Consider the following 20718-nt stretch of genomic DNA (forward strand, 5'->3'; position numbering starts at 1 on the left):
TACATAGCGACGTCACACGGCAGCCATCCAATAGAAGCGGAGGGGCGGAGATGAGCTGGCGGAAGATCCCACCCACCTCCTTCCTTCCTTCCTTCTTTTCCGGTGGACGCAGGTAGGAGATGTTCGTCGTTCCTGCGGTGTCACACGTAGCGATGTGTGGAGCCACAGGAACGACGAACAACATCGTACCTGCAGCAGCAACGATATTATGAAAAGGAGCGACGTGTCAACGATCAACGATTTTTGATGTTTTTGCGATCATTGATAGTCGCTCCTAGCTGTCACACGCTGCGATGCCGCTAAGGGCGCCGGATGTGCGTCACTAACGACGTGACCCCAACGATATATCGTTAGCGATGTCGCAGCATGTAAAGCACCCTTTACTTCTACTCTTGGACCATCTCTATTACAAACAATATAAGGTGTATCTTCCTCCTAGTTGCATGTTTTATGAACAATACGACAGCATTTATGTGGTGTCTCTAATGCACATACTAGAAAAATGAGATTTATTTATACTGCACAACACTAAATACCCAATGTTGCTTCTTCTGAACCCTGCTTAAGCTCCTCAGCGTGCATCGGTTCTCTAGTTTTTACTCAAATGTGTCTGATAGTTGCTAGGTTACATAAAAGGAGCAAATATGTCTGATGCACACTTAAGGAGGCACATAGAAACCAGAACAACACATGACCAAAGCTAAAGCAAGAAAAAAGGGTAAACTGTTGCCAGTACACGGAAAACGTTAATCTACTGCACTTTATTCTTTAATGTCTTATTTTACGTTTCAGGCAAGGAGAGCAATCAGAACCCATTATACGTGAGTGACGGGAATAAATATGAAGAGAGACTGTGCTAAAGTAATGCAGGAGCACTTCTGCTTCATGAAACCGATGTTTGGCAAATCTACCTCTAATAACATGGAAATGGAACAAGAAGAAAGAATTATACAATCACTTGGCATCGCTCTTTCAGAATATTTAATATATATACTAAGATTAACAATTTTTTACCTTTATTAACATGGTTTCATATACATTGCTGGAATAATTAGAGGACCAAGGCTTTGTCCCATCAGCTAGAATTCCTTCCTTTATACTCAATAAATGTATGTGAAAAGTACACAGAGGTCATATGACCATTTGATCAGAATTTTACTGCTTTTACCCAGCTTTATTTACTATAAGAAACAGCCCAAAGTATCATTATTACTATACTTATTATTGTATATCTTACTGTACCTTGAGCACTTCGTTGAACTCAGGATTACTTGTGTTGGTTTTTACTTTTGTCTTTCGTTTGCTCTGACGTGATTTGTCAGGAAGGAGATATGCCTTTACATACCTAAAAACATGAAATTAAATATACAGTGTTAGCTAAAACATGACATACATTCATGGCTGTAAGTGTTGGCACCCTTGAAATTTTGGACGACTCTTCTTTTGCAAACTGCTCCAGGTCTCTCATATTTGAAGAGGGCCTTATGCCAACAGCAATTTTAAGATCTCTCCACAGGTGTTCAATGGGATTTAGATCCAGAATCATTGTTGGCCACTTCAAAGCACTCTAGCTCTTTGTTTCCATCTATTTCTGGAAGAACCATGACGTAGGACGCAAACCCAAATTTCTGACACTGGACTCTACATTGTGACCCAAAATCCTTTGGTATTCTTCAGATTTCATGATACCTTGCACACAGTCAAGGCACCCACTGCCAGAAGCAGCAAATCAACCCCAAAACATCTTTCAACTTCCACCATATTTGACTGTAGGCACTGTGTATTTTTCTTTGTAGGTCTCATTTTGTTGTCAGTAAACTATTGTTTACTATGTTATATATATGTTTACTATGTTTATATAATGATGTGCGGTACCAAAAAGCTCTATCTTGGTCTCATCTGTCCAGAGTATGCTTTCCCAGAAGGATTTTGGCTTTCTCAGTACATTGTGGCAAACTGCAGTCTACATTTTTCATGTCTCTGTGTCAGCAGTGGGGTCCTCCTGGGTTTCCTGCCATAGCATTTAATTTCATTCAAATGTCAATGGATAGTTCACCCTGACTCTGATGCACCCTGAGCCTGCAGGACAGCTTGAATTTCTTTGGAACTTAATTTGGCTGCATATCCACAATCCAAACTATCCTGCATTGCAACCTTTCAATGTTTCTCTGCTGTTAACATTCAGGGAGATTAGTTACAGTGCCATGGGTTGTAAACATATTGATTATGTTGCGCAGCATGGAGCAAAGGAATATTAAGATCACTTAAGATGGACTTGTATCTTGATACTGTTGATATTTTTCAACAATCTGGTTTTCACGTCCTCATACAGTTCTCTTCTATTTTTGTTCTCCATGATTAGTGTGGCACACAGAAACTCACAAGGGAGAGAGTGAATCAACTTCTACCCTTTTCATCTGGTTTCAGATGTGATTTTCATATTGCCCACACCTGTTACAGTACTTGCCAGAGGTGAATTTGAATGAGCATCACAAGCTTTAAACAAAGTTATCACAATTTTGGAGAGGTGCTAACAATTTTGTCCTGCCCATTTTTGAGGTTGTTTGTGAAATTATGTCCAATATGCCCTTTTTTAAAATTGTTCCAATACACACAAATGAAATAAACATATGTATGACAACACATGTGTAACTGCAATAATTGTAAAGGAAAAATACTTCATTTTCTGGTACAATTTCAATAATGCCAACACTTTCGGCCATGACTGTACATATAAGGGTAACAACAGCTATAATGATCCCAAGCATACTGCCAGGGCAACGAAGGAGTAGCATTGTAAGAAGCATTTGAAGGTCTTGGAGTGGCCTAGCTAGTCTCCAGATCTCAACCCCATAAAAAACCTCTGGAGGGAGTTGAAAGTCAATGTTGCCCAGTGATAGGCCCAAAACATCACTGCTCTAGAGGAGATCTGCATGGAGGAATGGACCATCTTACCACCAACAGTGTGTGCCAACCTTGTGAAGACTTACATATATAACAAAATATTGAGATGAACTTTTGTTATTAACCAAATACTTATTTTCCACCATAATTTAAAAAAAATAAAAATCTTACCAAATCACACAAGGTGATTTTTTGGATTTGTTTTCTCATTTTGTCTCTCATAGTTGTGGTCTACCTATGATGTCAATTACAGGGCTCTCTCATCTTTTTAAGTAGGAGAACTTGCACAATTGGTGGCTGACTAAATACTTTTTTTCTCCACTGTACTATGGAGCTCAGGGGCCCTCCTAATGCAGCAGGTTCTCCACCAGGGTATATTATTGGGTGACTTTCAAATGTGATTTTTATTTTCCCCATTAATTTTAACAGAACATGCAATAAAAAGTTTCTTTATTTTATTCTTTATTCTTTTACACTAGTGGTCCCCTGATTTATGTCATGTGAGTACTAGGAATAATACGTGAAACAACAGTGCTACATTCTATAGACTAAAATGCAACCCATTGTTTTCTGTACTGAATAATTAACTAGGTGGTAATCAAAATAATATATGATGCTTTTTCAGGGACACATGGGTTTGTTAAAAAAGTTATTTTTCTATTTGAAATAATGTCTGTAATATACGGTAGATATAATATAGAGACAAAAATATACTTACGGGTCCGTTTTGTTTTTCTTCTCATCAGCCACTGCTAGATTTTTACAACTCTTCACTAGAACGTTCAAAGCGCCTATTTTATAGCTGTAATTTAGATTTAGTATGATCTCCCCTGTGACTTTCATATTATCATAGTCCCAAATTTCACTATAGGCACTTGTCAAGCTATTAAGACTTGTCTGAAATAAAAAACAAAAAAATAAATGATAAATTAGTTATTTACATGATGTATTGTAGTGTGCATGAGGAAACATATTTAATCGAGGTATTATGTATATAGTATAAAAGCAAAAACATATTTGAAATGTTTTTTGCATTTACCAGCAATACACTGCCTTGGGTTATTCTTGAAAACACTCAATCCATAGCATAGGACAGTCTAGACCAGTGCTATCCCCCCTACCAATAGATAACTTCACAATGCCACCAAATATATTAAACCACTAAAGGGAGATCACTAGATGATAATTTAGTTATTCTCACAAGTAGGGAGGACTTAAAGGGAACCTGTCCCCAGGTTTTTCCCTTATGAGTTGTGGCCACCACCAGTAAGTCCTTATATACAGCATTTCAAAATCCTGTATATAAGAGCTAAGGTTGTATAACGTAAAAAACACTTTTATTATAGAGTGCTAACCTAGTGTTGCCATCCAGTGTGATGGGTGTCGCTGGTCTTGGCCTGGCGCCTCCTATCTTTCTTCCATTGCCTTTCTCCTTCCCAGCCCCATATGCATTACACACATGACACATGCCCGGCTGAGGGCAGAGCAAAGTACTGTAAAGCACAGGCGTGAAAGAAGGTCAAAGATTGCCTGCACCGGCGCACTACAGTACTTTGATCTGCCCTCAGCCGGATAGATCAAGGGTGTGTATGTACAGGAGCCCAATGGAGGCCTCTCTGTGAACGATGCAGGACGCTTGTTATGTTTACTGAGCAGTTTGCTCATCAGTACTTGTAACCATAATCTATAAAGCTGTTTTTTTCCATCCAATGTTAGGTGCCAGCATATGAGGGGACTCAAGAGCATCTGCCTGTAACAGCAGCGATAGGAGCTGAACTACAGTATGTTCTCCATGCTAATCCTTTAAGTGGCAATGTGAATCTCTGATAGTGGCATATGAGATAAATGGATCAGGGGCACAACCTTCCACGAGCCCATCATCCTCACCAGTAGATTGTCATGGCAGCTGAGTGTTGCTGAATGCCTCAGTGGTGGCCATGTTGATACTGCTGTAAAGCTCAGCTACAGACAATCACAGGTTCACATTTCCTAAAAGGACTAAAAATAAAGTAAAAAAAAATGTTTTTAAAGATGAGAAATTTCAAATCACGCTCTTTTTGCCCCTTTACAAATAAAGAAAACTAAATATGGTATATTTAATATTGCCCTGACTGTAAAAGTCTGATCTATTAAAATATAAAATTAATTAACTGTCGAAATAAATATATATATACTAGAAGGTGGCCCGATTCTACGCATCGGGTATTCTAGAATTTACGTATTGTGTAGTTCATGTATGATTTTTGTTATATATATATATATATATATAGATATATATATATATAGAGAGAGAGATGTTGTTGTCTGTAGTTACCAAGTGTTTGTGTAGGCGCTGTACATGTTCTGGGTGTTGTCTGGGTGTGACGGGGGGTGAGAGCGGTGTTGTATGTGTGTTGCGTGTGTTGACTTGTTTGTGGAGCGCTGTGTGTCTGTAGCGTTGTGTGTGTGTGTTGCGCGGTTTGTGTGTGTGTGGTGTGTTTTGGGGGGAGGTATGTTTTGAGCAATGTGTGTGTTGTGCGGTATGTGCGTATATTTGTGTGTGCCGCGGTGTTTGTGTGTTGGGTGTTGTGTGTGTGCAGCGTTGTCTGTGTGTGTGGGTGTCTGTGTAGGGCAGTTGTTTGTGGTTCCCAGTGTGTGTGTGTGTGTGGTGTGTTGTGCAGTGCGCGCGTGTGTGTGTGTGTGTGTGTGTGTGTGCATCAGCCTCTCTTCTCTCAGCCTACCTCTCCCAGCCTCCCTCCTCCCAGCCTCCCTCAGCATCAGCCTCCCTCTCCCAGCCTCCCCAGCATCAGCCTCCGCCAGCATCAGCCTCTCTCCTTCCAGCCTCCTCCAGCATCAGCCTCCCTCTCCCAGCCTTCCCCAGGATCAGCCTCTCTCCTCCCAGCCTCCGTCCTCCCAGCCTTCCCCAGCATCAGCTTTCCCCTCCCAGCCTCCCTCAGCATCAGCCTTCCCCAGCATCAGCCTCTCTCCTCCCAGCCTCAGCCTCTCTCCTTCCAGCCTCCCCCAGCATCAGCCTCTCTCCTTCCAGCTTCCCTCAGCATCAGCCTCCCCTTCCCAGCCTTCCCCAGGATCAGCCTCTCTCCTCCCAGCCTCCTTCCTCCCAGCCTCCTTCCTCCCAGCCTCCCTCAGCATCAGCCTTCTGCTCCCAGTCTCCCCCAGCATCAGCCTCCCCATGCATCAGCCTCCACCAGCATCAGCCTCTCTCCTTCCAGCCTCCCCCAGCATCAGCCTCCCCTTCCCAGCCTTCCCCAGGATCAGCCTCTCTCCTCCCAGCCTCCTTCCTCCCAGCCTCCCTCTCCCAGCCTCCCTCAGCATCAGCCTTCCGCTCCCAGTCTCCCCCAGCATCAGCCTCCCCAAGCATCAGCCTCCACCAGCATCAGCCTCTCTCCTTCCAGCCTCCCCCAGCATCAGCCTCTCTCCTTCCAGCCTCCCCCAGCATCAGCCTCCCCTTCCCAGCCTTCCCCAGGATCAGCCTCTCTCCTCCCAGCCTCCTTCCTCCCAGCCTCCCTCTCCCAGCCTCCCTCAGCATCAGCCTTCCGCTCCCAGCCTCCCCAAGCATCAGCCTCCACCAGCATCAGCCTCCCTCGTCCCAGCCTCCCCCAGCATCAGCCTCTCTCCTCCCAGCCTTCCCCATGATCAGCCTCTCTGCTCCCAGCCTCCTCCAGCACGCCGTGCTCCTCTGCCGACACTCACACACCCGATCGCATCCACTCACACACACCCGATCGCATCCACTCACACACACCCGATCGCATCCACTCACACACACCCGATCGCATCCACTCACACACACCCGATCGCATCCACTCACACACACCCGATCGCATCCACTCACACACACCCGATCGCATACACTCACACACACAGACACTGACGATATCGCACATACGCGCTTATACTCACAACATCCGGGGATATCACATGCTTCTGGCCATGTGATCCTCCGGCAGGTCCTGGAAGATCACAACAGCACAGTATCGCCGCCGAGAAGCAAGCGATATCCCAGGATGTTGTGAGTATGTGGATGCGATGTGATGTGTGTGTGTGAGTGAGTGTGATCTGATTTGTGTGTGCTGTTATGTGTGTGCTGTTATGTGTGTGCTGTTATGTGTGTGCTGTTATGTGTGTGCTGTTATGTGTGTGCTGTTATGTGTGTGCTGTTATGTGTGTGCTGTTATGTGTGTGCTGTTATGTGTGTGCTGTTATGTGTGTGCTGTTATGTGTCTGTATGTTCCGCAGCTGCAGGACCTTGATGTGTGGATGCGATGTGATGTGTGTGTGATGTGTGTGTGAGTGTGAGCCGGTGTACACTGGTAACTATGATACACATCGGGTAACTAAGGGACCTTAGTTACCCGATGTGTATAATGGTTTCCAGCTTTCACGGCCTCCGTGAAGATCCCAGCATCGCAAGGTTATGTGTGGCGCTGCTGGGATCCTGACGGAGCCGGTGTAGAAGCAAGCGATATCCCAGCATGTTGTGAGTGTGTGGATGTGATGTGTGAGAGTGAGTGTGAGAGTGAGTGTGAGAGTGAGTGTGAGAGTGAGTGTGATCTGATGTGTGTGTGTGTACTCACCTGGGAATCGGGGCTCCGTGTCAGTTGGGCCAGAGCGAGCGTGCATTGCGTGAGGGGGCGGGGCCTGCAGAGAGCCGGGGCGAGAGGCCAATCCGTGGGGGGGGGGCGGGGCCATGGCGAGCCCAGCGGCCAATCAGCTTTGTGTCACCGTAAGGACACAATTTCGGAGCATGACAGACAGACAGACAGACAGACAGACAGAATAAGGCAATTATATATATAGATATATATATATATATATAATAGAAAAAAAAATGAAATGCTAGAATTGTGCTTTATTCGGTCTTTTTCACTAGTAATGAGCAAACGTGCTTGTCACTGCTCGTTACTTGATCGAGTAATGAGCTCAGCCGAGTATCACAAGTGCTTTGATGTTTGTCAAACACTGACCACAATGCACAGACTTCCTTCACTGCATTATGCGAGCAACACCCCAGGGAGAACCGTTTGCAGTCTCTGAATGACTCTCAATGGGTTTAAAGCAACATTTTTTGATGTAGTGTGTCAAAAGAAAAAAATATTCGCCCTCCCTCGTTCCAGAAATGTTCTCTCTATGGCTGGCTGTATGTGGGCCCAGAGCCTAACAGGCCAATCATTGACAACCATTATATTTGTTACTCGAGTTGGGAGTTGGACTCTTTCAGAGCATCTGACCCTCTTGACTTGAGGACCAAGCACCCGAGCATTTATGTGCTTGCCCATCTCTGGTCTTCACTAGTGATGAGTTAGCAGTACAATGCTTGATGCTATATACTCGTAATGATGAGTTAACACTACAAAACCTGAGTGCTGTTTACGCAAGTTTAGCAGGTCAGATACTCAGAGGGGCTCAACTTCAGTAATGAGTATAATGGAAGTCAATAATTGGGCAGTTCAGCTTGCCAGTCACATAAACAGAACACTTCCAGGGGAGGGCGGGAAGGGTGTTTTTTTTGGGACACACTACATCTGAAAGTGTTGTTTTTCTCCCCCCCTGAGGTGCCGACTCACCATTCAGTGAAGCGAGCAGGCACTTTGTGTTTGCTGTATCACGAATGACACATCCGAGCACCCGTGATACTCTGCCCAGCACGCTTGCGTTCCAGAGCACCCTGATGCTCGATCAAGTATCGAGCATCATTATTCTTCACAATTCCACCAAGAAATGCAACAAGAAGCAATCTAACTCGTATGTAACCCAAATTGGTAGCATTAAAAATGTCAGCTCGCCAGGAAAAAACAAGCTATTACACATCTCCATTAGTGATGAGTGAGCACTATCATGCTCAGGTGCCCAGTACTCATTAAGAGCAGTTGAATGCTCAGATGGGTGTGACTCGAGCACCCAACTATAATAGAAGTCAATTGTGAACACGAGCATTTTTCCATGAAATCTTCTGGGAAAATTATTGAGTCCTCCATTGAATTCCATTATACTCGGGTACTTGAGTTGTGTCCATCCGAGCATCCAACTGCTCTTACCAAGTACTGAGCACCTGAGTATGGTAGTGCTCGCTCATCACTAATCTCCATTGAAGAAAAAATGAAAACAATATACGGTAGTTCTCAAAAAAAGTTACATGAACCAATTTTTTTTTATTGACAAAACCAAAATGATGTATAGATTCATGTTTGTATGCCATTTTTATGTAATTTTGCACAATGCAATCCCTCCCCCTGAAAATACTCTCTTTATGGGCTCTTTTCCACTTGCGTACCGCTTCTGATGCTGGAGCATCGGAAGCTATATGCTAATGACCATCTCCTGCTCGTGTCAGCCGAGGATCATGTGACTGTGATGTGATCTTGCGATCGCATCACAGGAGCAGAGGAGATGGCGTGAGCACTTTCTCTCCATCTCCTCCGTTGTCGGTCTCTGTGTGCACCGCACTGCAGTCGCATAACATGCGCATGCAGTGGGATTTTACACACGAGTGAGCCGGGACTCGGTGCAAAACGCAGCATGTTGCGATTGCACTGAGAGCACAATTCGTGTGGAGAAAAAACAGGACAGAGGAAACAGCCTCATTGATTAACACTAGAAGAAAAGAAGTCCAGCGCAGTCCTCAGAGTATAGGTTTAAAACAATCCACGTTTATTTCGTATAATTCCAATAAAAAATTGTAGTGTACAAAGCAGTCAGCAAGAAAAATAAATGCTTACAGGGACCCCATCGAACTACGCGTTTCGACACATAGTCTTAGTCATGTTCATGTACATGACTAAGACTAAGACTATGTGTCGAAATGCGTAGTTCGATGGGGTCCCTGTAAGCATTTATTTTTCTTGCTGACCGCTTTGTACACTACAATTTTTTATTGGAATTATACGAAATAAACGTGGATTGTTTTAAACCTATACTCTGAGGACTGCGCTGGACTTCTTTTCTTCTATTGTGAATTTGGCAGCCAAGCCTTCCGTGCGCTGGGTCCACACAGACAGCGGTGAACAGCAAATCGGTGAGCTGAACTTTTTTATTTTTTCATTGATTAACACTGGTGCGAGTGCGATCTGATTTTTTATCGGATTGCACCCACCCATGAAAATCGCAGATGGAAAAGAGCTCTTTGACTGGCTGTATGCGCGCGGAGACCCAAACTGTTCAGTCATTGACTTTCCATAATACTTGTTACTCATGTTGAGCTCGTCCAAGCCTTTGACCAGCTCGAATCGAGGAATGAGCATTTTAGTGCTTGCCCATCTCTGGTAGCGATGACTTCTGCTCACCTCTACCTATTCTCAATTACCTCTGCACAAGACACTTGTCATGCAAAAAAGTAGTATAGATGTTAATACATTTTTCCAGACTACTGTATGAAAATATCTATGTGGCTGCTGTAAAACAACATAGCTGCACAGACAAGATGGCTGCCTCCATATAGATCTAAAGAAACAAGAGTGAAAAAAAAACTATAATCAGAAAAATATATCAGTAGCTGGTTTAACCAGCTTAAATATAGGTAATATATTGTTTTTCATTATTGGAACTTTAAGAAAAAATAAGGTAGAGGAATCTGATCATGGCAGCAAACTGCATGAAACATTATCGTAGCAATCAATATATCGAGGGTGGAGGGTTAAGCCTTTCTTTGTCCTGTAATACCCTTATTTTTATGTAATTTTACTTATGTCGTACAGACCCATTTACTTTTATACCAGTGGGAGTGTCGTAATCATAAGAATTGAGTGTCAAACTAAATATCTGTGGAAGGTGAGAGTGATGGGAATGAAGCAAGCACACAACGTGCAGTGTAATCCTCTCTATTCTGTGCGGTGCAGCACGAGAGGCCATCTGAGGTCCGCACTCATGTCAAATCTTCAGACCTATCCATTAACTCCCAAGTGCCTGACAATGGGCCAAGGGGTAACAGTCTCTGAATTACTTGATATTGATTTTATCCTTTTTTCTGTAACAAAGTCTTCACAGTAGCTGAGCAGCCTAATACGCCATTTAAAAAGAGATTTAAAAGAAATGTAAACCTAATCTCAGCTTCTGAGGAAGAGCGCCAGAAAGGCATTAAAAACAATGGGATTACAGAGACTTCTAGTCAATTTTGTATAGGACTTTTGGATTAAAAATTTTATTCAGCAATTTCTTTATTACATAATAAAATAAAGTCTGGTAGAGCGATCTGGATGTGTCACCCGCCCTACATTTCCTGCTGCTAAGCAACAGCAGAAACAATCAGCAAAAGCACAAAAATATATACTTCATTTAAAATGAGAATCTCTTACATGCAAATTATTATCCTATATATATATAATAGGGTAATTTAAAATTAATCTGTAACCAGGGTCTACTATGTAATCTGAGAGCAGAATGATGTGATGTAGGGGTAGAGACCCTGATTCCATAAGGCTATGACCGCACTTTGCGTTTTTACCTGCGTTTCTGCAGCGCTTTAACTACAAAAGGCATGCGTTTTGCTTTTCTATAATGGTCTATGGAAAAGGTTGATTACTAGACCGCACTTTGCGTTTTAAAACACTGCGTTTAATTTGCATATTTTGTGGCAAAAACCATGCATTCAAAGAAGCAGCATGTCAGTTGTTTTTGCCATTTTGGGTGCGTTTTGCTAACATTGAAGTCAATGAGAAATGGCAAAAACCAAGATTCCTTCAAATTCCTGCGTTTTACCTGCTTTTTAGGTGCAGAAAACATTCGTTTTGGACTTCAAAAACGCATGCTTTTCTGACATTAAAATAATGGAATAACATGTCCTTTTACACACACACATAATCCGACAATTAAATTAAAGAAAATTATGCTTTTATTGCTATTTTAGAATTATTATAAAACCGCTCTAATTTCATGAAATATAACTATTTTCTTTATTAATTCACAAATTATAAATGTATTGTTTTTTGTTCTCTTTTTTTCATTCTGTTTGACAGTGTAAACTTTATTTAGCAGTGTCTTGATGTTCAAAACGCATCTGTCAAAACGCAGGTGAAAAAGCGCTGAAAACGCATCCAAAATGCGGTAAATACGCCTGCGTTTAGCGCTAAATTTCTGGAAAAGGCAACTTTGGCTAAAGCAGTTAAGGCAAAAACGTGCGTTTAGAAATGCACCTAGGACGACGCAAAGTGCGGTCAGAGCCTTAGGCTATGTGCGCATGTGCGCGTATTGCATGCAGTTACGCTGCGTTCTGCACCGCAGCGTAACTGCGTGCGTCCTGCGTCCCCTGCACAGTCTATGGAGATTGTGCAAGAGCCGTGCGCACGTGGCATATTAGAACGCAGTGATTTGGCTGCTGCCCGAATCGCTGCGTTCTAAGAAGTGACATGTCACTTCCTCCGTGCGGTTTGCATGCTGTCTATAGGGAGAGGCAGCATGCAGAGCGCACGTTCTCTGCCGGCACCATGCGCTTCAGAACGGAGTTTTTCAGCTGTGCTTTGAAGCGCACCTTTTGGGTGCCGTGCAGAGCGCACATGTGCGCACATAGCCTAAGTCATTTCCTGGGCTGCTTGCTGCAGTTTTCATAAAATCACAGTTTTTTTCTGCTTCAGAACTACCAATTCTCTGAATGCGTTCAGAGCTCAGTATAACGCCACCCAAACAACTGATTGGCAGCTTTCTGTGAACACTTGGTACAATGTATATTGGTATAAAGCTGCTAATCAGTGATGCAAGTGTGATTACAAAGAGCAGAAGAACTATATGGCACAAGACAACTAGTCTTCTAGTGATAATCATCTGCTCATAAAACACTAATTTTATGGAACTACAACAAGCACCCCAGTAAGTGACTCTTCCCCTACATCAGGCTGCTTTCAGGTTACATAGCATAAACCTATTGACAATTTCCCTTTAATATTATTATGTTCTTATAGGGCATTAGTGCAGATAGGGAGTCATGTTATATTGGCACTTTTAAAATAAGGAATATTATTTTACTTATTTATTATCTTACTTATTAAGAATTTACTTCTTTCCCAATGCTTACATTTTGCCACACTATTAACATCTGTCCCTGTCCTTAATGGGACTACTTTTTGTATTTTAGACACACACTTACATCAATTTCATAAGAAACCAATTGATCTCTTCTATTTGAAACCCACAAAACTTGGAGAAATCATTCAAACTCTGTGGATATTGTGCCTTATTCAGATTCCAATCCAGAACCCCAGTGCTATACAGAAACAAGCATTGTCTTCCATTACCTGCATTTGTGGTCCTATAGATCAGAGCTCAAGGATCAGTAGGCTATGAAATCTCATTCCGCATTACTGTAGTTAGCATATAGCATATATGCATGTTGTATTAATGTAGTTGCAATATATACTTATAAATCACATGGAGAGCTTTGAGAACAATAATACACCGGTAGATTATGTCTCTCTTTACTGTGTTTCTTCTATGGTGACAGTGAAATTCTTGCTATACAAGCCATACATAAAGGGAATCTGTCACCCCATTTGATGTATCTAACCTCTATGCCTCATATCAGATGCCTTGTTGTGGAAAAATCATCTTTTATCACTTTATGTAAATGAAATCTTCCAGGCTATGGGGAGGATGCTGCCCGGAAGATAGCGCTGCTTCCTTGCTTCATTAGCGTAGCTGTCGCCTCTCATCAGCATCACAGTATCCCTGTGATGTCTAATTGTGGTCCTGAACTCCTGCACCTGCATAGTGCAATTACCGACCATCCGTTGTAGTGTTACCCCCTTCTATGGGCATTGACTTAAGGTTTCTTCTGTGCAGGCGCTGGATCACTGCAACGGAAGTAGCCATAACTCTCCAGTGCCTACGTAGAAGAAACATGAAGCCAAAGCTCATAGAAGGGAGAATCACTACAGTGAAACGTCGGCCATTGTGGCATGCAGGCGTAGGATTTCAGAACCACAATTAAACATCACAGGGATACTGTGATGCTGATGAGAGGCGACAGCTACACTAATGAAGCAAGGAGGCAGCGCTATCTTCTGGACAGCATTCTCCCCATAGCCTGGAAGACGTCATTTACATAACGTGATAAAAGATGATTTCTCCACAACAAGGCATCAGATATGAGGCACACAGGTATGATTATTTTCAGCATTCTGTAACCTGTATGCCCATATTAATAGGTTAGATACATCAAATAGGGTGACAGATTCCCTTTAATGTACTTGTTTTTTTCATTATTGAGCTTTTCAATATCTGCCATACCGCACTAGTACTATCCAGGGAACCATAAATAAGATTATACATTAACATTGACTTCCATTAGCTTACATGAAAGTGTGTCACACCAGGTTTAGTGCCTGTCAGCCTAATATGCTATTGATTGCAAGAATGTGTCAGTGCATGAGACAAGTAACACCATATAATACTTACTAAACCCTAATTGTAGGCGGCTGAAGCCAATCATCTTTTTAGGAATCATTTATTTTGGCAGAGATAATATCAAATCATTCATTATTATAATGATATACAGTGCCTTGCAAAAGTATTAACTCCCCTTGGCATTTTTTGTGTATTGCTACCACACAACCTGGAATTTCAGTTATTTTTTTGGGTTGCATCAGATCATGTAAAGAACATGCATACAGCTGTGAACCTTTGGTTTTCTTTTTATTGAGAAGCAAGCAACAGGACAAAATAACTGAAAACTTCAATGTGCACAACTATTCATCCTCCTAAAGTTAGTATTTTATAGAGCCTATTTTTGAGGCAATTACAGCTGCAAGTTACTTTGGATAAGTCGCTTTGAGCTTTCTACACCTTGCCACTGGGATTTTTGCCCATTACTCAAGGCAAAATTGTTCCGGCACACTGTACATGCCCAGCAGGGCGGCTACATGACGTCGGCTGTCATGCCCGTCAACAAGGCAAACATAAGCTCCTGCCCCTGTCGACGTGACATCAGAGGAAGCAGCAAAATCCTGGCAGGAGCGGTCACATGGAGAGAGAGGGGCTGACAGCAGGGCAGGCAGATAGTTACTATCTACTTACCAGCCCCAATGTAGCCCAATACTGAAATAATAAAAAAAAGCAAAATAACCCAGAAAACCCCTTTAAGGATCTGGAACGTTCAATTTCGGACTGATGATCCTTTTGTTGTATCTGAGATAAGCCACCAATAGAAATGTTTGGCAGGGGCTCTCTCAAAGAGAACAATCACTCAACCGAGTGAGTAGTCTTGTGTATTGGAGAAATAGCAGAGGTAACTGGCGACGATACCACGGTTCAGCTGACAGCCACCAAAAGTGTATGGGGGACCTTTAGTCTCAACATGTGTCTTCAGGTGTGCACATCAGCACAGCTTCCATACTGTGACAGTTCTTCCTGAGCAATAAAGTCTTTCTGCAGATCTGCATATGTTACAATCACACATTCAGGACTGACATTCTGCTTGGTCTAAAGTGGATGAACTGCTCGGCCTAAGTAGCCAATGGGTGGAAACTACAGGCTTGTAATTTTACAGGACTAAGGACAGCAGCTCTTGATCATGGAAAGAGTTACATGGAAAAGGAGGGGAGCCAAGAGGGACTGGTGAGCAGTGTTGTCTAATTTCTCTACAGAAATAAATAGGCTGTAAAGAGGTGGCTGAGATTTCATTAATTAATTAGTCACTCTGGAATGTAACTACTACGCATGTTCAGCCTCGTTCTGGTGGTCGTCTCTTTGGCAACAAGCTTTAAACAATGTAAGACAAAACGTCTTAAAGAAGGAGAATGACAACAGAAAAAATAAAGCAAGTCAATTACAAACTTGCTTATTTTCATGTGGTTTAATTATACCAATTTTAGAACATAATAATAACCTTTTACCTTTTAAAACCAACATTGTCAAATATAACCAAGCATATCCAAATATAGTATAACCAAGGAGAAAAACATGTAACAGATTAAAGGAAGGCAGGGAGATAAGCATAGAGTTAGAACTCACTGTGTCTGCTTCTGCATCAGGGACACTTAAGTGGGTCCACTTCCTGTCTGAGACTGCCTGGGCATTCTTATGGAAAGAAGAAGAATAGAAAGAGCAGAAATCGTGAAAAAATTAGAAATAAGCATGGAAAGCGAAAACCCAAGAAAATAGTGGATAGAAATCAGTATAAAGTAAAACTGAATATTTAATTTCCACAAAAAGAAGTACAGATTGGTATTATCTGTGGGTGTTACAATAATACATATCTTTAATTTTGTGAATTAATGCAGTAATCTCCCTTTTTTTATAAATTATTATTATTATTTAAAATTGGTCAAATATTTTCACTGAGTAGGAACTGTGATAGCCTTTGGAGAGACAAACCCAAGAAAGTAAAGAACTGTAGAAATAAGCAGTTGTAAGAATTATAGACTGCAATGGATAGGAACAGTGATTGATGATCTAACCAACATTTCATTGAAAACTATAATGAACAGAATCATTTTCTTTTTCATTATGGCAAAATAATGTACATTTACATTAATTGTGTATATTTATGCCTAATAGTTGACTGAATGTAATAGACTGATAAAGTTGTAAGAGAACTCTTATGCCTATTGCACAGGAGGAAATATTCCAAAGGTCTGAAACGATGGCTTTCGTTCCACAGACATGATGGTCATCAATTTTTAAATACAGTTGAACCAGTAATAGTATTCACTTTTTTTAATCCATAGCTGTCACTTCAGGTAACTTTTCAGAGAAGAATAACACTATTCTGGACATTGCACGACTTTTGTCTTGTATTTTTCACCAGTTTTCTCCTCTGCAGACTATGGCGGGCTTTACACGTTGCGACATCGGTAACGATATATCGTCGGGGTCACGTCGTTAGTGATGCACATCCGGCGCCGTTACCGACATCGCAGCATGTAAACCATAGGAGCAACGATCACCGATCGCAAAAACGTTAAAAATCGTTGATCGGTGACACGTCGCTACTTTTCATAACATCGCTGATGCTGCCGGTACGATGTTGTTTGTCGTTCCTGCGGCAGCACACATCGCTGTGTGTGACACCACAGGAACGACAAACATCTCCTTACATGTCTCCACTGACAATGCGGAAGGAAGGAGGTGGGCGGGATATTACGTCCCGCTCATCTCCGCCCCTCCGCTTCTATTGGCCGGCCGCTTAGTGACGTCGCGGTGACATCGCTGTGACGTCACTGTGACGCTGCACGCACCTCCCCCTTGAGGGAGGGATTGTTCGGCGGTCACAGCGACGTCACCGACCAGGTATGTGCATGTGAAGCTGCTGTAGCGATAATGTTCACTACAGCAGCAATCACCACATATCGCATGTGCGACGGGGGCGGGTGCTATCGCGCTCGACATCGCTAGCAATTGTTAGCGATGTTGCAGCGTGTAAAGCCCGCCTAAGTCTAATGTTCATCTCTTTCTGAGCACATGGAAGGAGACTATGCACAATACAAAGAGACAAGAGAGATTCCTGCTCTATGTAGCACAAGAAAAAAGCAGCAGAATTTAGGATATTGTATAACGGAACTGAGCAGTGTAGCTGTGAATGCAGTTCTGGGATGATAAAAGCTACAGCACTTTTCTCTGCCTGTGTCAGAGCTTCTCTCTCCTCCACTTCTTCCTTCACCAGAATAATTAACCTGATTCTTCACTGAACAGGTAATGTCTTTGCATTGAGTTGTCTAAAGCAGTCTTCACACGTCATTGAAAAACTTACACGTTATTGAAAAACTCACACGTTTTTCACTGATGTGATAAAAAGTGCTTATGTCCCTCCATGTGCCATGGTTTTGGCACACGTGTGACTTCCGTGATATTAAACGGAGATCAGGCACTTAAATTCACCTGTCCACGCTCCTGCTCTCCATGGTGCTGAAGTCTCCCGATTCGGCTGTATCCCCTCTGCAGCAACCTCCGGGTCGCAGTGCAGTGAATATGTATGAGCAATAATTAGCCGGCTTGGAAGCAGGAGACAGTAGCGGCTGAAGACAGCATCGCTGGAGGCGGATGAGTTTAAAAAGCTTTTTATTTTAAATGTACGTGTTTTTTCTGGTTTGTGTTTCACGGATCACACCACTGTGTGGTCCGTAGGACATCAGTGATACCAGTAAAAAACAGACTAATCTCCGTGTGGAACACAAGGAAACACGTCAGTGAGAAATCACTGATGTGTGTGCAGACCCATTGATATTAACGGGACTGCGTATATCCGTGATTCCGGTACGTATAAAAACTGCAACTTATCTACCAGAATCACTGACGTGTGAAGAGAGCCTTACAGAGAGATTGATGTTCAGGAGTAGTGAAAGAAATGGCTCAAAAGTGGAGATATAAGCACATTTCTATTAAGATACATAACACAGTTTTTCATATTCACTTATGCTTTTAAGTTATCCACAGTTGGATGAAATGATAGTGACTTATAAAAGCAGCTTGTAGCTTGCTACTTTCTAAACTGACTATTCAGACATCAACATTACAATCGCATCTGTACTACGGGGCATCTCTGGACTCCACACATTTACAGATAATGCCGCATTAGAAAATCTGTCTGCAGAGAAGATTTGATTAGGAAGAACATTTGGACTTAAGTCATGGTATTCCTGCCAATGTGAAGTTGTTTTACCTAAACTCAAAAGTTAGTCATCACCGAGACTGAGCCAAACATCTGAAATCTTTTTGTAATTATCACAATGACACTATTATTTCTCTATGAAATGCTTTACAAGGCTAAGAAATGCAGAAATTTTGTGACTTGCATATATATGGCTCATATTTGGAGAACTGGTATTCCACGCGCCTTGAAAGATGTCTATAATTTCATTGGTATCAGTTTTCGATATTATTATTTAGATACAATGTTTTATTCACTCCTCAACATTGAAGATGCAGCACCAAAAAGGAAAAATTGTGGAATTATGAAAATCACAGGCTCAATAGTCATGTTAATAATTTGAAAATGATGAAAACAAATAAAACAAAATTTTGAAAACATATCAATTTTTTTCAGTATTGAGTATGAGTGCCACATGGAGAAGACTCACACACCCTAGCATGCTATCAATTAAGTTATTAATGGTTGTCTGAGGAATGTTCTGCCACGCTGAATGCATTTGGGCAAATCATCAAGATCCACCTCTGGTTGCTTCCTTTGCAATTGCAGACCAATGGCATTCCAGATGTGTTCAATGGGATGTAAGTCTGGAGACGCTACACACCATGGTCTCAAATTTTGGCTCCAAGGGATGCTACCAATAGTACGATCAACATGCAACCTAGTGCTCTTGTGTCAACAATGAGCCTCTTTGGAGAAATCATCGTATCACTGGTCTAATGATTTATCCATTCTTTCTATCCTTTGATTTCCACAACTCTATAATTTTTCCTTCTTTGTATTGAAATATCAATGTTGAGGAGTATATATGTGTATTTGTGACTTACATAATAGATGTATGTATCAAATAGAATGTAGCAACAACTGGTAGTAAAATTAAATGAAATTATAGAAAATTGAACCGAACCATAAAGTAATGAGTTATAGTAGCTTTTACAGAGTGCCTGGTTTATAAAAAGGGTCCAAAGCAGAAGACCCTTCCCTGCAAAATATATAAGCTGTATGAAAGTGCGTAAGCACTGAACAGAGACTGTCTTCAGTACCACAAGCCATTTACTAGATCGACATTCTTGCATTAATTCCTTACACCAGTATTACCAATCCTATTATCCTTTAGCTGTTTCAAAATTAACATTTCCAGAATTCCCTGGTAGCTGCAGTCTCAGATTTTTTTAACAGCTGAAGAACCATAAGTTGGAATCCACTGCCTTCCACATTTCATGGTCTTACATTTTAAAGGTACCACCAGGTTTTTCCCATATAAACTGCACTCCCCACCAGTAAGCCCCTATATATTGTATTTTAGAATACTGTATATAAGTCGCCAAGGCAATCTGTATAACATAAAAAAATACCTTTTATTTTACTCATATGCCAGGCGGTCTGGTTCGATGCGCATCGCTGATCTTTATCCGGCACCTCCTCTCTGCTTGTGATAACCGTCCTCCTTCCCTGCTCCGAGTTGATGGCGCATCCTATGTCCTCCACACAGTGTCCTCCATTGTGCTCCTACGCACGATGGCAGAGCAGAGAATTGTAATGCGCAAGTGAGGGCTTTCTTTTAACTTTCCCTGTGTCTGTGCATTACTGTACTTTCAGAGAGCAGGAGCACACCCCTGGACAACTACTTTCAGTCCAGAACTCCATACACCTGAATCTCCTTAATATACATCTCATTGTGAAGGAAAAAGCTTAAACATTTATATCACACAAGATCTCACTATATTAAAAAATGTATTGGTTAACTGCTCATCTCACCTCAGGTAGTTTTTACTACAGTTTATGTAGTTGTTAGTTGTCTATTGTCCTTTAAATAAGATTGGTTATGCAATCTTAAAAGAATGTTGTGACTCAATTAATTAATTAATTTATACTATCTTATTGAAAATTGTAATAATATCCTTATTGAGATTGTAGAGATTAATCTGTTTTCCCTCCCTTCTTTCCATTCCCACATCTAACCTTTTTCACTCCTTCCTTGTCCTTCCCACCACTAATATCTTGAATAGAGTTGAGCGCGGTTCGAAGTTCTCCAGTTCGCGGCTCGAGTGATTTTGAGGGCTGTTCTAGATCGAACTAGAACTCGAGCTTTTTGCTAAAAGCTCGATAGTTCTAGATACGTTCGAGAACGGTTCTAGCAGCAAAAAGCAGGGCTTTTTACAGCTACAGTGTGCAGGAGCCATCGCTGGCAGCCTGCCAGAAGCTGGTAACCAAGATAAACATCGGGTATCCAAGCAAAGCGCTTT

General features: G+C 41.9%; 1 protein-coding gene across 4 annotated transcripts in view; it reads right to left on the reverse strand.

Moving 5' to 3' along the window:
- SYTL5 (synaptotagmin like 5) overlaps window positions 1-20718 on the reverse strand; it is a 399667-nt gene that overhangs the window by 67172 nt on the left and 311777 nt on the right. For 3 of the 4 annotated variants that reach the window (XM_075335512.1, XM_075335510.1, XM_075335509.1), the window contains 3 exons: window positions 15838-15903; window positions 3623-3801; window positions 1243-1345 (listed from right to left, as the gene is read on the reverse strand). In XM_075335512.1, coding sequence (XP_075191627.1) covers window positions 1243-1345; window positions 3623-3801; window positions 15838-15903 — 348 coding nt within the window. The remainder of the gene's footprint in view (window positions 1-1242; window positions 1346-3622; window positions 3802-15837; window positions 15904-20718) is intronic. The other variant, XM_075335511.1, reaches the window with a different exon arrangement.

The sequence above is a fragment of the Anomaloglossus baeobatrachus genome, chromosome 2 (assembly GCF_048569485.1).
Source record: "Anomaloglossus baeobatrachus isolate aAnoBae1 chromosome 2, aAnoBae1.hap1, whole genome shotgun sequence".
NCBI classification, from domain to species: Eukaryota; Metazoa; Chordata; class Amphibia; order Anura; family Aromobatidae; genus Anomaloglossus; species Anomaloglossus baeobatrachus.